This window comes from Trichoplusia ni, chromosome 2 (assembly GCF_003590095.1).
Source record: "Trichoplusia ni isolate ovarian cell line Hi5 chromosome 2, tn1, whole genome shotgun sequence".
In the NCBI taxonomy this organism is placed as follows: domain Eukaryota; kingdom Metazoa; phylum Arthropoda; class Insecta; order Lepidoptera; family Noctuidae; genus Trichoplusia; species Trichoplusia ni.
In genome coordinates this window covers 8,205,372-8,225,008 of record NC_039479.1, presented here as the reverse complement: position 1 = coordinate 8,225,008, position 19,637 = coordinate 8,205,372, and the positions used below count along the sequence as shown (strand labels likewise).

At 33.3% G+C, this 19,637-nt stretch overlaps 1 protein-coding gene across 3 annotated transcripts in view; it reads right to left on the bottom strand.

Moving 5' to 3' along the window:
* Positions 1-7,415: 7,415 nt before the first annotated feature.
* Positions 7,416-19,637, bottom strand: part of LOC113506205 (sex peptide receptor-like) — a 47,963-nt gene continuing 35,741 nt past the window's right edge. For all 3 annotated transcript variants that reach the window (XR_003401707.1, XM_026889059.1, XM_026889053.1), the window contains exons 5-6: positions 18,076-18,153; positions 7,416-8,049 (exon numbers count right to left, since the gene is read on the bottom strand). Coding sequence is in view for 2 of the 3 variants with exons in the window: in XM_026889059.1 (XP_026744860.1) it covers positions 8,006-8,049; positions 18,076-18,153 (122 nt within the window). In the remaining variant the exon portion in view is untranslated. The remainder of the gene's footprint in view (positions 8,050-18,075; positions 18,154-19,637) is intronic.

Genomic DNA, 19,637 nt, shown 5'->3' with positions numbered 1-19,637 from the left:
TGTTCATACGTGCCTTTCATAAGCCCCTTTCTCAGGGTAGGTAGGTACTTAGTCTCAACTGAAATGTTCCGAATGTAGGTTTTTTTTTGTCCTTAAAGGAATGAAGATCTTTGTATTATACAATATTTGTTTGAAGGTATGTGAGTCAGTACTGTTTTAATCATCAAAAGATAACATTAAATATGTAGGCTTCTAGCTGAAATAGATCCATTAAAATGGTCTACAAGTGAAAATTTAAGTCACGTCTAGCATTTTCTCTGATAGGAACATCATAATATCCTTTTGTATAATTATAATTTCTCTAATCCCACAGTTATTCGAAGTTTAACACGTGACGGTTTAATACATGTGCTCGTATAATAATAAATCCTTTACGGAGGCTTATATTGTACGTATTTAATGTGTTAAACGTGATCAGATGTGGTTGCTTTGATATATTTTACGGAGGTACGTCAACTGCCTTAAATTAATATCAACAATATCCAAGATGGCTAAAGCAAATTACGCAATTCAGGTGTTCGCTTTACTGTATTAATTAACTGAAACTGGAACACTTATGTCCGATTTAGCTTTTGCTCTTAAAATTATATGTTACTAACATGTAGGTTTTAATTTACGATCTTAGTATCGAAGTTGAACTAAGACCTACATACTTTGTGGATAATTTTTGCACAGGTACCGTTACTAATCTTCCCCTTCTGACCTGTTTATCTGATTATGATAAACATCATTTATATATTGCAAGTGTATTACCAGAGGCAAAAAAAAAATAAGGTACTTGATGACTTGTCTTGATAGATTGATATACTTACCTAGATTTACGTAGGTGAACACTCAAAAAAGTTGAAATAGCCAGTATTGACATTAAGTTTCTGTTAATCGATGTCTATCGTTTTCAGGCGTCTACTGCCATACAAAACTCAAGAAGTTCGTCTACTGGCAATTAGATAATGTTTGAAGAATGAATACCGGGATGAGAGATCTAAAACTTTATATTTTTGTTACGAAATCGATGTTCAATTGGTTGAAGTTCTATTAAATATAGTAAGTAGGATGGTAAATGCTTACTGATATCTGGCATAAATATAATTATTATTTGAGGACTGGCGTATTTTGTTTTGATCGTGAGTGGGCATTCATAGTAATATTTTTAAACATGAAACAATGAAAAAAGTACTCTATCTCCAGGTGATTAAGATTAATTTTCCAACAAATGATTTGGTCATACTTAATTGAGTTCTTATAAAGATATTTGTTCCGGTACACATGTCTTACCACATACCCATTATGTGTATAATATTTTATTTATTCATGAAAGCGTAATGTGATCTAAGAATAACAATTCAAGATAGGTAATATGATTAGTTGTGTTTGTTCTAATGTATGTAAGTTTAAGTATAATGAAAACCAAAAAAACCTAGTCTATTTAGATTTAATATCATACGTGACTCGCTTTTTAATTATCTGTACAAAATTTGACTCGTTTACACGGTGCGTAGCGGTAAAAACGTAGCAAAACCCGTTTGCTACTGTAATACTACAATGCTACAGTTTACAATTATGTCTAAAAAATTGTATTTAATTACAATATACCAAGTAACACATAATTAAGGCAACAAAGATAATAACATTATTATTCTATATAAGAATTTATCAAGGCGCCTAGATGAAAACAAATTAAACCTGAAGGGTAGCAGATAAAACAACGAATTAAGAACGTAATAATCCTTGATAAAAACCAGAATGGCGCTTGGGAAATGTTGGGTAAATCGTCCTCCAGATTAGACTTTTGTATAACAAAAATAAAGATATCGGAAAAAGTGCTTCTAGACCGTACAGTATAAAATATGTTCCCTGTGTGATATTTTCAGTTAAATGATTTCTAGAATATGCAGAGTAGTACCTTTTTATGGTCATTCAATATGACAGACTTACTGTTACAAATCTTTTTTAATATCTTGAGCCATTCTTCTCGCATTACGGTTCATTATTTTTGTACATATGAATATCACCGCCGCCTTATAGAAAGCACATATAATTTCCTTTTCGTTAAAAAAATCATAACACCCAATACTTTAGCCGAAATCGTATTAATAATGCTTGTGATTATACTCGGTTTGATCTCTTCCGAAGGCATATAGTTTTAGAACGTCATTGCTTGCACTAGCAAGCAATGACTTACTGCACGGCTAGTTGAGTGGCTGACCTCTCACCACGCCAAACCTTCTGAGTGCGACGTGCCGCGGTTTCGATCCCCGCGATTCGAAGCATTAGTGTCACGAATGCTTGTCCTGTGTCTGGGTGTTTTGTGCATGCGACTTGAATGTTTGTGAATCCTCCCAAAAAATATTAAAATTAATTATGCATGAGCCGTTTTTTCATGAAAGAAAAGAGTCGCTACAAATTTAAAGAAAATAGTTGAATGTTTTATTCTATTTCCTATCTAACAAAAAAAACTATTATCTATGAAGCTTCAATTCCACGTACAGTATACGAGTCTTGTAAACCAAATAGTTCGACCCTGCATGTCAGAATAATTTACTTCCAGTACCGTCTAGGTTCGTAATCCTGAAAACTACGAATTTTGTAGCATGCTGACGTGAAACTATAAACAGTCTTATTAAAGTTGAACGTATATTGAACTTGCATGCATGGAATGTAGAGCTATTGCACTATTTAATCTTGTACATAGTTTTAACATACTGCTTTTATGCACGGCATTCCTATGATGTCGTTGAGTTAGTTTCGTTTTTATTGCTGGAAAGCATTTCATTGTGCTGTAGGATTAAGTGCTACTTTCTTTTGCTCAATGTTTTAATATTGTGTCTTTCGCTGTCTTAAGAGTAGGTCTTCACCAAATTAATGTAGGTATATAATTTCACTTTGTGTACACATACCGCACTGCATGAAGGAATCCTCTTTTTTCCTCCATGTCATAAATTTACAAATAAAATTACTTCAGTGCGACTCTTAATTATTTTGATTTACTCAAAAGCTTTTTCTTTGTGTAATAAACATTTTACAATTTTTATGTTGACTGACGGAGTTCCTTTTGTTGACAGACAAATGATTTAAATAGAATGAATTCCATTTTATCTAAATTTATTATTTGCGTGCCGATCGGACTTTGTTTTACAACCGAAAAAACAATTGAGTGCGAAATAATAGGCACGAATATTTTGTTGAACATTTATCCTTTCTTAGAAATTATTATTTTTCTGTTGACAAAATGTTTTTTTACAATAAAGAAAAAGCAAGGTTAAACAAATAAGAGGATATTTAATTAACATAAGTATTATTTGCGTATTTTTATAACATTTTTTATTTGTATCTTCAAATCGGTAATTTTATATCTATATTTGAAAGTCTGTTGAACGAAAATAGCAAACAACATTAGATTTTCATGCAAATAGTTTTATTTGATTGCATGAATCTCAGAAATCATTATATCGAAATGTAGAGCTAACAAAATCACTGGTCCAGATATCGGAGGCGATGTAGAGCATCTTACGTGGTAAACACATTAGCTGTAGTGGAGGTACTTGTGTGCCTACTTGTAGGTCTCCGTGTCGTTAACAAGAGCTTCTAGAGATGCCTTGCGGGGACCTATTACATTGATATAGAATGTCTTTGAAGCGTGCTAAAACGCTGTTCACTTCTGCTCACTTGCATGTTCCTAAATAGAGGTTTATTTATTTATTTATAGGCCTATAACAAGGGCTGTGCACATGCTATACTTAAAATTACGAGCATAACAAAATGCCGAAACAAGTTACTGATTTAAAGACAGTAAAAGGACCCATGTAAATATCAACATGTATACTTATAATTGTGAAACCAGTGAACCGTAGTGCATTTCCCAAATCTAGTTTTAAAGACAACTAATGAATTAATTACCTACATTTTTTGGGCACTGTGAACTCAGATATATAAATGTCTATTATCGTTTGATAAAACCATTGTTTCTCTATTCTGGAGCTAGTCTTTAACACAAAGAGTGATAAAAAATAGAGGAAAAGGGAAACACGATAGAAAGTATCGCTTAATTCATTTATTCTTACCGTAGTTGTGACATTATAGAAAATTTTACTTTTTACATGCTTCGTCTAGTCACTTCGTTCTACATATTCAACATATCTATTCAGAAAACTAGAAAAAAAATAAAGTATATACTTCCAGCTGAGTGGAGGTTTTGCTGAAGCTTAACCGGATGTAATGAGAGGGGTCAGACGCGATAAAGGGGAATTTAAAAGTAGCTGCTTTTTAGAAAAAGTTGGGAGACTTGAGAGCAAAATGCGAATAAGACGTCCTTTTGATATTATATAAGTTCGGTTAAGCTAGCGCTCAGTTTAAATGCACAATCACGTACAAAACATCCTTTTGTCTACAGCGTATGTATGTAAATGAATAATACGGTAGCCTTAAAAATCGTTTAATTAACATGTCTGTTTTATTTATGTCTAAATTGAACAAAGGAATAGGGATAAGGGTCGTCCATTTCGCAAACAGCCCTTTTTTATAAACTGGCCCAATAATTCAAAATTGATTTGGAATTCCGCCTGCTAAATCTGTCACAATTGTAAACCTCATTTTGGGTTTTTGATTTCTTATTTTCCGTGGTATTTATTATCAGTCGTATTATTTAAATTGATGCCTTGAAACGAAATTTTTAACGATATCTTAAAATTTTCGAGCTTTTTTTTATTTTCTTCCTTAATGCATATTAAACAAAACCTTGTGATTAAATAACTGCACTAATAAGTACAATTTAAGTGATAGATTGAACTCATAAATGTCCTATTAACATAACCAATACATTGGCTTAATATAATACACTATACGCACATGAGCAAATGACATCCAGTCATGCGTGAATTCTCCGAAGCTATAATTTCCCACGATCCGGACAGAAATATGTCCAGGGTATTATTGTCACAGAGTATATTAGGTTGTGGCGAATATTATATTTGTATACTAGCTGTGGCCCAGCTTCGTCCGTGTCTACTTGGCTTTAATACTCATAAAAATACATACTGGATGTTTTTATTTGCCTTATTTTATGTCCATTCAGAATTTAAAATGAAAACTGTTAAAGTAACGGAAGTTTGGCAAGTCACATTATATATGCTTACAAAAAAGACAAGCTTAAATATAAAAAGTCATTTTTGTTTTACAAATTTATAGTTGTAATTTATAGAAAAGCAGCTTCTCGACTTGGCACACTCATAGCGGTAAACAAAACTTCTTATTATTTATCATATTCAGGACGACAGCTTAATTCGATAACGGAATATGAGATAATCTGATAAATACGAATCCCCGATGGAAAAAAAACTTAACACGTCGTTGGACCCCGTTTTGGGACTGACAGAACAATTATCGCCGACATTGGAGCGAAACTGTGATCAAAGTGAATCGAATCCCTCAATCGCTTTCACAGTTCTATTGATGAATTACAGACAACACTATGGTGGTTACATATTCCTTTGTCAAAGAGCCTCAGAAACAAATGAACTAATGGATTAGATTGGCCACTGCTTAAAATTGATTGTGGAGTCTATAAGTCCTATGTTTCGATAGGAAGGCTTGTTAATCATGTTGCTTGCTAATCATTAATGTGTTATTACTTATTTACATTTAAAGAGTACTTTCACGTCAAATATATAAAATAACATTACTAGTTTTATAAACTAATGCAGAAAAATAAGTCTTAATGTCAAAAGCATTGCTGTAAAGATACTTACCTTTTCCGACGACCATTTTACACGAAGCACATCCGTTTGGCATTTGAGGCCAAAATAACATTATTTTGAGTATCTTTAAATTACGTTTTCAACCACATGGAGTAACGACGCTGTTAAAACCGCATTCCTTGATGATATACCTGACGAGGTTCCCTTTACTCACCTTTTTTTCGTTTACTCACCTGGGTACGGTTTTGTGTTTTCGTGTAATGATTTTCCTATATAACCACCTAATAGATTCATATGAGTATAAATGCATTTGCACTGTACAATGCAGTACTCAGATAGATTCCTTTAATACGACAGTAATGTGAAATATAACCTAGAAATCCTATTGCACTTGCACTCCTCACGCTACCCGTGCCCTCCTCAAAACTTGGTGAACTCGAACAAGATCAACAGTCTATTTGATCTATTATATCTGATTTCCTATATGAGGAATTGAATTCTACAATCCTTTATGTCCGTGTTAACGCTGTTCTATAAAATGGTATTTTTTTTGAACTGTCTTTAACACCTGTTCTCTTTGTCTCCCATCGAATCTAAATAGTTTTTCACGATACTCACATTACCATCATTATCATCATTTCTGGAGTTTCTTGCCGGTTCTTCTCCATTAGAGTGATCAACACTTTGGAACCGCGCAACTACAGCCATCACCTCAACGTTTTGAAAGTGCCTGGAAAACGGAATACTTGAAATAAAAACTTTTGATTTGACATCCTGTCCTCAATGCGAGACACACAATTTCAGGGGGGGGGGGTAATTATTTAAATACCTACCTGTAGATTGTAGAAAGCAGTACCTACTATAAATGTGTGTATGTATAGTTAATTTATTTTGACAGGTGACTGACAATGACATTAACTTGTCTTAGAATTGTGTTAATTTCCATTTCAAAGTTTCACTTTGTTTTACAAAGTTTGCTTGGTAAAAGTTTTTCCGTTTGAAAGTTCATTTCACTCACTGCGTAAAGTTCTGGCGTCGATTGTGAGATATCTCTGTCTTGTTCATATTCGAAATCATTTGATAACGTATCTTCGTTAATTAATTTCATTGGAATATTAATAATATTTATTTTGATAATAATGACACAATGGTTACGAAATTTTCCCATTTACCCATATCTGAGTATTTAACTAACATTAATATTATGTGAAACGTTTGGGATTGTTGAGGTAGATATGTGATTGCGCCCGACATAACCATTCTATGCTGTCTGTCTATCTGTCTGTCAGACTACTATTCTGTTATATGTGAACCGTAATTGCTAGGCTGAAATTAAGCTGAAATTTTCATGGATGGCGTAATCTGTAGCCGCTACAACAAAAAAACTAAATCAACGTAAATATTAAACAACGGTAGGATTGGATGAGTGATCGTATTTTTTTTTTAATGTGTAGGTATTTTTTACCTATTTGGACCTGTTTTTACTTACCTTTCAGACATACAAACCTCTTCTTAGTAGATACAGTGGAAATCCTTATTTATGATTAGGTATCTCGAGTCTCATTCTCCTTCCATGTGTCCTTCTTTACAAGATTAGGGAAAGATTTTCGGCCAGTTTTTGAGCCACACATTTTACGCCGAGTCTGTAAACCATTCTGTGTGATATCTTTTCTTTGTTTAAAGTTAATGAGGGAGATTAAAGTTATGAATAAAACATCAAGACGCAATTATAAATAATTCTGTTTTTAATGTGACGATAATAGTGCAAACAATGAACACGTAGGTATTATCATACACGTATTTATAACTTTGGTACACGATTTAGTGCCTAAGCAATTACTTCGACATATCCTAATACAGTATATCAACGTACAGCAAGAAATTATTATCTTAAGATAAGTATAAAATTATATAAAATGCATTTTGACAATGATATAAATTCGTTTACAATATTTTCACTAAGTCTAGTAAGAGAAATCTTATGTAAATGCAAAAGTTCACAAATTAATTAAATATTTACATTTAACAATAATAATTATTTTATTATTGGACCCTAAGTAAATCTACATTATTAACTTACTCCTAAAATTATAAGACTATACTAGAAGATATATTTACATTTTAAAAGACAATTATAGTTGATAGTTTTTGCGTCACGGCTCATAAGACGCAAAAACTACAAAAACAAATATTGTGCATTAATATTAAAACCTTATTTTAAACTTTGGCTTACAGTAATTACATAGCTAATAACGGTTGACTAATTACGACTCTAGAATATTAACTACACTATATTTTACAACGACAGCTATTTATTTGTGAACTATAGTTTCGAAGTTATAGAGAGCGTTGATACCTGGAAAAGAAAAAGAATAATTAATGTGGGTTATAAATATATTTTTTCCTTTTTTATAAAAAAAAGGGCACACGAGATAAACTTCTTGCGGTTTGTTGCGGTTTGGCAAGGAGTGAAGTAGATTTTAATCAATTGTCTTTATTTACTAGTAGTTTTTTAATGCTAGGTATAAGCCACCATTTTTAGATTTAAATGGACAAAGGAGTAGGATTTTCATTAAGTAAAAAACCAAGTACAATTTACACGTCCCTAATACTATAAAAGAAGTTTCAGATAAAAATAAATGAAATTTTGATAAAGCTTTCGTAAGGCAGATTCATAATTATGTACCTATCGATTCACGATAAAGTCAGGTTATCCCGATAAATATGCGTTAGTAAGCCGTTGTATTTTTTTGGCACACCTAAAATGTTACATTCCTATGTATAGATTTGTAGCATTATCTCAAAATAATAAGTAATTATATACTACGCTTGTTGGTTACTGACCTGTGTATCGTTAAATTAAAAACCAGGTTCTTATTTAAGTAAAAAAATCCTTTGTTACTCTGTTTTGTGAAATGGCTGAAGTTTCATTTTGCATTTTCGCTCACCATTCGTAAATCGTCCACGTATTACTCTACGCTATTTTAATTGGTTTACACAAATTAACGTTCACGATTCTCTTGTGTATTTTCAATTTCATGTCGTAAAAACTGTGTAGCTTATCCCTTTGAATAAAAACACAGATTTTATTTTCCCTACACGAAAAGCTCTCCATTCGGGCTCGTAAACGTTCATTGTCAGGATAACAAGCAAAATACTTATAATTTTTAGGTTATGTTTTATACTTGTATGAAGTTTGTTAGTAAAAAACCTCATTTTGGAACAAACCTCTTTACTTCACATCAGTCGCTTGTTTGAACTATGAAAAGCGTTTGCAACTGTTTATTTTTCTGCAGCTTAATGTGTCAAAGAAATTCAAAAAGGGACTTTAATTTCGTTTTAATTTGGGGAATTTCCTAGTCGTAGCTTTTGTAATACCAAATACTGATGTGAATTATATATACGTATAAATAAGCCCAACTCGCGCTCGAGTACATTATTCTCTTCAGAGGCTTTGTTAACTCAACCCTATATCCAATAATACGGGAAGGACATTCAGTCGTGTGCCCATCGCTGGGATAATAGCGAGCTATGAAAAAGTCCCCTCGTACCACTAATAAGTATTGTAATTGTATTATCAAGATTGAATTATACGGTAGAGGTAGATCTGATAAGTACTGCCGACCTACATAGGTAAATAGTTAGCCAGTTTTTGGAATAAGTAGTATATATTTTATTAAGACTGGTATTAGGCTACAGTAGGTATTTATAATGACAGTGCACAATAATAAACTGCAAAATTTATTTGTATCTTGGAGTCACCAATATAAAGACTCAATCATCCAGGATAAAGCCTAAAACTCGTGAAATCTAAAAGTTCGAGATTTCAAATTTATTAATGTTCATAATTCAATTACATATCCGTCAATATCACGACGAAATATCGAAGATAAATATGGATTTAACACAAACAAAACACCATTCATCTTTGTCACCAAAATTTATATTATACGCAAAGATATAAGAGTGGATTTTTTTTATCTTAACAAATCCGCTGATCGAGTGGCACCTATATAGCACTTCAGGGTATTTTTTTATTCTAAATGTATATTTTTTGTTGTTATAAGTCGCGTTGTCCCTTGGGTGTCAGTCGGCTTCGCTTGTGTTATTATGACTTATATTTATTTTCAAAATGGCGGACATTATTGTTCTACACCTTACTTTTACACAAATTCTATATGCAGAGTTTTAATTTAATTAATTTAACTTTGTTAACATTAATGTTTATAAAAGTTCGCTTATAAATAAGTAACATTTTGTTGGTTATAAAATGTAAATGGAACTAACTCGAACACGTCATGTCAGCTAGTGTCCAACTAATACCGTAATTCACGTCCTCTGTGGCTAATCAACGCACGTATTCGCTAAAACTAATTGCGATGGAATTACACCCTCTAGAGTTATTATTCGTTTACATAAGTTTATTGTTGAAACATAAAGAGAAAACTTTATTAACAAACTCCTTTGTCACGTAATTCTGTTGAGACCAGTTATTCGTCTTTATTAATGTGTAAAAACTTAGAATACAAAATAAAAGGACTAATGGCTAGCAGAGAAAATAATAGAAAATACTATGATCATGATGATAGTGTTTTGTTTTATTCATTTTCCGTTGTCAAAAAGGGAATTTCATCACTTCCAAATATAGCGATTTAAGGCTTAAAACTTTAAAGATACCATCTTCACTCGCCCAACCGTTGTAAGCAAGCGTAATGATCAATGCTAAACTTAGCCAAGGGAAGAGTTAACTATGGGTATTTTACCGGGTGATATTACTGAAAGCAGGGACTATACTACGTTATGATATTCTTCCATTCAATAACAGTGAAGATCTTTTCAACGACAACAGACAGTAAATCTGGTTTTCGATTTAAACTTCGCTTTAATTTCTATCAAACATTATGCGCAATAAAATAGAAAATATATTTACGAGTTCGTGTTGTGAGTTCAACTTGTTTATATCATGTTTGCAGGCATTGAAGTTCGAAGTGCAATATTTTACGATACTGTAAGTTTATATTGCAGTACACGCAAGTTCACTTTATACTAGTGTACTGGGTTAGAAGTTTCAGGATGTATTGCAGCATAAAGCGCGATTACTGTTTTTCAGTTGGAGGACGCAGAACCGGATTCGAAAGCCGTAAATCTTAACAATGTCTACCTAAATAAAGAGTTTCGATTTACGGCTTTTTGGATAGGATGTTTTAAACGTCATAAATTATGTGTATCTATAATCTAAACGAGAGTATTCTTATGTGTGTATGATACAAAAGTAAGTGAATCTTAAAAATTAATTCAAAAAAGCAAACAGCTTTATTTGATGATAGAAAACTCACAGAGTATTGAAAGCATGTAGATAGATATTTGAATTTTCACATTATTTTTATATTTGGAAAATCTATTGATTCGTGGAAAGTCATACTTGGACTATGTCGCTTTCTCCTTAAATTTGATTCATACCGCATATTTCCGGCCTATTATCAGCTTAAGCAACCGGGAAGTTTGAAACAACAGAAGTTTTATCGAACAAGTGTATATAATTCAATCATTGACCCTCTGTTAATTTCGAACTATAAATTCCAGTTATGGATATTAGTTTCCCGAACTGAATGGCGAAATAGCTTTGGACGGCCTTCGTTTAGGGTTACAAACGAGGTTAGGCTTCCAATCATGGAATGGAACTTTCAGTTTTATATACTTTTAGCTGACTATTATAGTAATGGATATTAATGTTCCAAAGAAAACCGATTTCTAGAACGATCTCTGATCTTTTATAGGTATTTAATATCTTAAACACAGTCTAATAGACCTATATTTATGTAAGTTCTTCGTATTGTTTTTGTTCGGATTTTTAAAATAATTGCAAATCAAAATTTAAAAAATGATAACAGGTCTTAACATTTCAATGAAAATTTTTCATAAAAATATTTCTTTGGAACGTTAAATGACTCTACTAAAGTATTAAAATGGCATTCCAATGAACGGCAAAAAATGTGGATTCATTTTAAGTACTTTCAAAAGTAAAGAGCTGAATAAAATACACTGTAATCTGTATGTCTAGATTTTGTAGACTTTACTCTAAAATTATATGATCCTGTTTAGTATATTTCAACCCCAATAAAGATATAATCAGCTAGAGTCACGCCTGTCACGTACATCGGAATTACGTTGCAAATCTCCTAGACGACAGCAGACAGTTTTTATGATGAGACAGTATTTTATACATATCTTTCGAATATTCTACGCTTTTAGGCAGCTGTCTTGAAATTCTCATGTAGGTGTAGTCAGCAAGCTCGAAATATAATATAATAGTATGAGTTAATTTTCCACAACTATTACACGCTGTTTAGTCTATTAACAACCTTATACATATACAGAACTTAAAATACTTTTGTACAATGGTGACATTAATGATGTCATCATTGTAGCGCCACGTGTATTTCTAAATATATGATGAATTACTCCCAGACGCAGTGCAGTAAACTTTTCTCATGAAAAAAAAATATTTGTTGCATAGGTAAGAATCGAACCCACGACCTATGGTATAGCAGTTAGGGCCACTAACCACCAGACTACCAAGAAACTTAATACCATTAATAAACTGAAATAAGTGGTTTTGATTAGAAATTCTCGAAATATTGATATGCAAGTTTACTTTGAGATCGCAAAGCTTTAAATTTATTGAACTGACAAGTCAAAGTAACGCCACCTAATAGAAAAGTCTTGAAGATTTCCATTCGCTTCTGGAATATCAACTATTCGTAGCTATCCAACGATTCAAAAGTGAATGACGTTTCTTCAAATAGTTTTCGCTATGAAATCTAAATAAATATAACGTGATCCGAGAGTATAATCTTAAAAAGATTTTTTTTAATAACAATTTTGTATTTTGACAAATTGTTTTCTTTGCCTTGGTTTTCAATACCTATTATTAAGCGGTTATTCACCATCTTGAAATTGGTTTGTTAACGAGATAACGCTGGATGGATCTCGTTACATGACCCTTATCTCTAATGACACCTAAAGCCGAGACCTTCGCTGGACTAATCTCCGACTGTCCTACCAAACAGATTCCAAATTAGGACTCTTCAGCCAAGGTTTAATTTTGGCAGTTATCAAGATCAGATTGTTTTTACTTTGTTTACCTTTTAAATATGGCCCTTTTTGGCACGCGTAAACTTAAAGCAAAACATATATTGTGTAAATACACCGTGATTTTTTAGTCGTCTTACAAAAGCAGCCCAGTTCATGTATCCAATGACTAGAACACGTTCATGATAAAAAAATACCTATTTATGAGATTTGAATACATATAAAATGCAATTTTAATTCAATATTATGGTGCAATTCGTAGTTTTTTAGAAACACAGCTCTGTTGCGAGCGCGGTCCGAGCCTTGTAACAATGGTGAGGGGCGCGGGCGGCGGTGTTTTTATCATTTTTAAGACAATATTTCAGATTTCTCTTGTTAATTTTTCTTCGTACTTATAATCTTAGTTGATGATAAAATAAAAAAATCGCGCCTAGGGGTATTTTACGTCGGATACATGAACTGGGCTGCTTTTGTAAGACGACTAAAAAATCACCGTGTATTTAACCTACACAGGAATAAGAAAAGAAGGAAATTTGAGAACTAGGTACCTATTTCTCACGTACACGTACATATATGTATCGAAGTAGAGTTCGATTCGTAAACCCGCCGCGTCAGCTCAGGATTAAGGACTCCGGTTGGGTCCGAAACTAGTCGTTTGCAAATGATGCAAAACGTTGCATCATTTAATAATAGAACTAACTACTTAGTTTTCCTCGATTTTATTAATCGATAAACTAGATGTTGTCTATCTCAGTATGTCACTGAACTCCTCCTAAACGGCTAAACCGATTATAATAACAAATCAGCCAAGCAAAACAAATTTCACCAGATCGTCTAGTATTTTATAAACAACAGGGCTATTTTATTTGTTTGTTTCCCGAATAAAATTTGACTTTTTTAACAAACTTCTACATATTACCACCCTAGACTATTAGCATCTGCAAAGAAACTCTTATCAAACTCACAAACCTTTTCATTTTGACAAAGTATTGCCAGCGATACCTAATTTATGTTTCCTATCGAGCTATATCTCACTTTTGCAAAGGATTGCAAGCTATTGCCACACATGTCACGTAACCCGGAATCATGTTTGATGTCCTATGTATAAAGTATAGACCCGTTGTCAAAGTGAAGCAGTGTTTTTTATGTTTTCACGTAGATGCGTCATTTGATGGGAACATTTCCTGCATAATTTTGGGGTAAAGCCTTCATACTTTGAAGGGGGTAAGTTACTGCCTTGTGTTATCGGAAGGTATATTATTGCGGTTCCGTGCCGAAAGAGTAAAAAAAAAAAAAAATGTTCTTTAGCCTAGCCATTTGTACGGAATCCTTAGAGCTGCATGACCGATTCGAACCTGACCAGTTTCTTGGGTATTAGACGGTGGTGTTATAAGGTGTGTTATTCGGTTACCAATGTGTTCAGTCGAATGAAAAGATTTATAATGTAATGAGTACCTAGCATAACCATAAAACATTCAACTTAATGAAGAAGGTTATAAAATCTCATCTTTATAAAATCCCAACGCTTTTTATCGTGCCAAAGTAAAGCTTTCAACCATTAATAAGTTTCTACAAACGAATAGATGAACGTTTCAGTCAATTTCTAAATCAATTAAACTTTTAATCAGTTTGTCCGAATCAGTCGAGGAACCACTTGATATTGATGGATATGCTTTAAACTAGACCAATCAAACGAAACAGGGGTATTCAACCTTTTTAATTCCACATAATATTCCAATGGTCGTATCGTCGTAGGCTGCGTGCAATGCAAATGACAAGCATTTACATCTCTTTTGTTTTCTAGACATTAACAGTTCATTAAAATGAATAATAAAACCCATTGACCCAGTTTTGTTAAATTAATAAACTGATGGTCTACAACTGGAAAATCATCAGGGTTTGGCGAACATCCAAGCGTCATTAGTCTAGTCAATATAAGATGTCCAGACAATAGAGCTTGGATCGCAGCCATCAAGAGCATCTCGTTTGACCTCATTTTTTAGACACTACCAAATAACCATTAATAACATTTAATCCTAAAATTCTCAGGAACCGCTCAAGGATTAAGCCGGGGATCTATTTAAGCATCCTTTCAGCTAAATTCCATAGCCCCTAATATAATCGAGAAGGGAAAGACGAAAATAGATCGACCTTTTATTATTACTTATAGCAAGTATTCATAACTTGTATAACGCCTACCTTTGCAAAAACTATACAAAACAACCTAAAACGATGTACTAAAATGAGTCAAGCCTGAAACCACAACGCCGGGTAAACTGCCACTGAAAGTAGAGAATAATAAAACAAAAAGTCAACATGTGCTTAGTTTTAAAACTCGACCTTTGAAACTTTAAGTAAAGCTATTATTTAGATTACATTAAATAGGGAACTGACTCCACAGTTTAACCTCACAAATAGATCAAAACAAATAAAAGCTTTTTGAATAAAAGTTTGCATTTTCCTTGAAATTTTACAATGCGAGGCCTACAAAGTTAGCCTTGTCCCATTTAAATATGTCCCGAAGCTAATAAGTCTTCCTCATGGGGTCAGGATTCATTAAAATAAATTGATTAAATACGGCCGGTCCATACGCAGCAAATTGATGAAGACATTACGATAGCTAACAAATGTCTTACGATTAAACCTATTTCTCTTATAAATCGGGGGGTATTTGCTTGACAGGCTTGTTTAGTATTCAGGTAATTTTCCTTAAGAGGGGTCTCTTAAGCCTTATTCGATCGGGCTTTAGGTTGAGTAATCGTATTTATAAACAATTCTTAAACAATAAACAATTGTATTCTTACCCAGGACCCACCACTGCCCCTTAAAGGAGGATTGATCATCGTGGAAGGAAGACGCAGCTATGCATGTAGAGCGTCGTCTCGTTTCTGCCACGATAGTTGACCTTCTTTAAGAAGTGGAGGAAAGTTCCCAGTGCCTGTTGCTCGTGACAATGGGGAAACTGCAGCTGCGTAATTTTAATCCCAGTCTAAGAGGCTCTTTGTCTCCGGCAGTACATTAACGTCCACTTAACTAGTAATGCCCAGTAAACCAATCAGAGCCTCCAGGTCAATTAAAAACGTTTTAAGACCATCATTTGTGTGTGGAATACGCCTGATAAGGGTAATTATAACCTAATAGGCGTTGATTTAAATTTAAGTTTTTTCAGGGTCTATTTGAACTTTTAATGTTATAACATCGACCCTTACTGTAATTGTACCAGATATTTCCAAATTTGAATTTATATCATCAGTATGAAACAAAATTGCAATTTTAGGTAGGTAGAATTTTCCAAAATCCCCTTGAAGTTGTATGAGCACATTAAAAACAATATTCTAGTTGCCAACTATTTTCATTTAACGAAGTCCGCCATATTTATTCAGGGGCTTTTAGAAACACATACTATGTTCCAGTTGTTGCTAACCTCGTTTAAAACAGCGACGGATGTTCTAGGAGCCGAACCCCTTAATTATGATTTAGTCCGGTCGCGCCCCAAATTACTTTCGGTTTTCCGTAAATAACACATGTGAGTGATATTCCGCATTCAACGCGTCGTTTTAAGTTTCCTCATTGGAATCTTATGAATCATTGATTTGAGTAATTAGTTTAGAATTATCACGACAAACTACTGTGTCGTTAAGATTTAAATTAGCTTGAAGGCTCATTCTGTCTCTTTTTATGGTGTTGAGAATAACAGAGATAACCGCCTAAAAGATTCCGTACAAAAAACAACTTACGAACGAATCAAACATCATGCATTTGCACTGATATATTACGGCAACCAGATTGACGCCCATCGTATGTCACGGGTATTGCAACGTGACCTTGAGCCAACCAATCAAATTTAACTTGTTGCTCCCATGCTTCCCGAAACCTCAAAACTTGCTACAAAATTTTTGAAATCCGTAATCTACAAAGGTTTATCTAAGTAGCATAGGATTGGGACGTTTTAAAATTAATTGCGTTTCAGCATTCTTGATATTCAAGTGTTTCCCACGTGATTCTGCATTAAATATCAAACTTATGAGTACCAGTCAGTAACAGATGGCGACTGAATAGCGATGTTGTAAGCAATCTGCGTCACTCAATCACGCTGTTGTTGCAATAAAGCAATCCCTGTAATACTTCGTAAAACTTATTCACATATGTGAAGGTGACGTTAATCATATAACGATATCGTTCATAATAATGTTGGCGTCGACGCGGGTTCTTCACACAATGTTATATGCGAATATTTTTATTCTTTTGAAATTGCGTGCGTTTTGCCTTTGCTTTGTACGGCAATGGAAAGAGGTGAAGCTTTATTAATACTTTGAAAAAACAGCATTCAAGATTTCCCTGTTTTCCTAGTACTCGGTATTGACATCTAAATCTACATATATATGCACATAACCAAGCCTTGTATATATATCTGTTTCAACAGGAAGCGGTTCCGTCAACAAACAGCCACGCAACGCCTACTTACAAACAATAACAGTACGGCAACGAAAACTTAATTATCACAAACAGTTCAGATAGCATATCTCTGAATAACAATATGTTACTCGTAACTGTTGCTTACAAACATTTCCACCACAATCCGGATACACGGCACTTGTTAATTAATACTTTTAATCTGTGTGTCATCCATCAATCAGACTTATTGGCACTTCAACTTTTCAACTCCGCATTTCCAATTATAACGCGCCACCTTTAGCTATAGGTATGGATTAATAATAAATCCATTTTTTTAATATGCGATTTAGATATCCGGATTTACAGTATGTGCAGCGTGCCTATCTGCTGATTTGGGGAAGATAAATTCGTGTAAAGTATGCTAATCAAGCCCAGACTTGTGACATTTAACATAACGGTTATCAATCATTCGATCAATTCAGCCTACTTATCTAAGTCTTCTGTTAGACATAGGCTTCCTAAAACTTGCGCCACATAACGTTTTGACCGGTCAAATTAATGTAAATTCCAAGTCAAAGAAAGTGCCGTGACTTTGACTTGTCTCTTCAATACTTTTGTCGAAAGCGATCAACGTTGGTGTTTGAGAAAATGTCACTGCATTATACGGGCGGCTGTAAGTTATTTTTTTTTTAAACTAAGAAAATTCGGTATCATCGACGACAGTTTAAACTTCTGCAGATAAAATTTTGACGAAAGTTTCAAGTCTTTCGAAGTTCCGTTTTCTTTATCTTGGATAACTGCTGCAAAGCTTTTCCAACAACAAACTGTAGTACGAAAAACGACAACTTCAGCTCCGAGCTTTGTTAGGTAAAAAAAATAATGATGCTATGCTTACCTGTATAGTTATTTATATAATACTCTCTTCGACCACCCTGATGAGGGCGGGGATTTGGCGCTATAGCGGCCCGGTGACCTGCGAACCAACCGATCATTCAATTAACACACACTTCAAATGTTACTGGCTATCCTGACTGTCATACACTAATCCCAAAGATGGATGCCACTAATTGTCAAGTCTATCATGTAGAGAATAATGGATTAGATGAGGACTACTGATACGGAATCTATCTTCGGTGGACTAGTGAATGTTGAACTATTCAAGCGTGTGTATCCACGTCAATTAAACAAATGATGGTATAACAATGTGCGTACTGTGTGTATAGATACAATATTTAAATTAATCAAAGTGAGTGTGGTTCTTTGTGTGTATATTCCTTGGTATTTACATCGAATGAAGAGGCAATTTTTCAGATGAGGTTTAAGTAATTAATCAGACATTTTTGATAAGGTAAGATTGGATACCGGTTGTAAAAGCCACTAATGAATAAAATATTTCCGGGAATTTTCCTTTTCTGTAGGTTAAAGAGTCTTTAGTGCTATAGACTGTATAATATAATAATAGTTATTTTCTTTATAAGAGCCATGATTTTCTTTGAGACGCATGCATTGTTTTTCAGCCTTGGCTAGTTCGAGGCAAACCATACTACATAGTTAAGAATATTTACGATGCACCTGCTGCAAGATTTATCTATCCTCTCATCAAACACTCACTTCTAAAGAGAGCTAATCTTGATATTTTATGATGATAACAGATATTTTTCATCTTTTATTACTTTCCTTATAAAATATCTTCAAAAGTTTATAATTTGTTTTTAACATAAATGTTTGTGTAGCTATTGAAGATTTGGATCCGCTTCTGGTAACTTGTTTAATGTTTTATTACAAACACAATAGAAATTTGCGAAAAAATGTTTTGTTCATTCACCGTGACTGGCCTTTGTAATGAACATTAATAATTCTTAAAAAGTTATGAATTGAAAAAGTTTCAGCTTTGAGTAATTATCAATAGAAATAAAAATACGGACTTATTTCACTTGAGACATTTATTTTTATAAGATGAAAATAACTTGTTTTTGAGTGGGTGTTTTGATTTGCCCGTTTTAATGTGTTTTATTATGAAGATAAATAGATAATAATAATCTAACATACCATTTAATGCAAAGCTATGGATACATATTATAGATAATGATACTGACTAAGTCTAAAACGATTATAACATATGCATGTATATTTACCGGCTACAATAACATCGTATTTCATAATGCTCATATACTTAAATATATCAATCGCGAAGCCTAAGGCTGCAATGTTCAAAGGCTCTTGCTTATCGCAAGATACGAAACGATTTCCTTATTGAAAAAGTTTTTGCCACAATCATCTTTGATAGTCAACAAAAATTATTGTAGGACATTTTTCCGCTTTATTTCCTTATTTTTAAACGTAAAAACTTTCGTTCTAAGTTTCGTTGACTCAAATATTCGCCATTCTGGGAAGGGATTCAAAGCGTGTTTTTCAAAGCAAAATCTAAATTTATAGTTTGTGAAATCCATGTCTCTT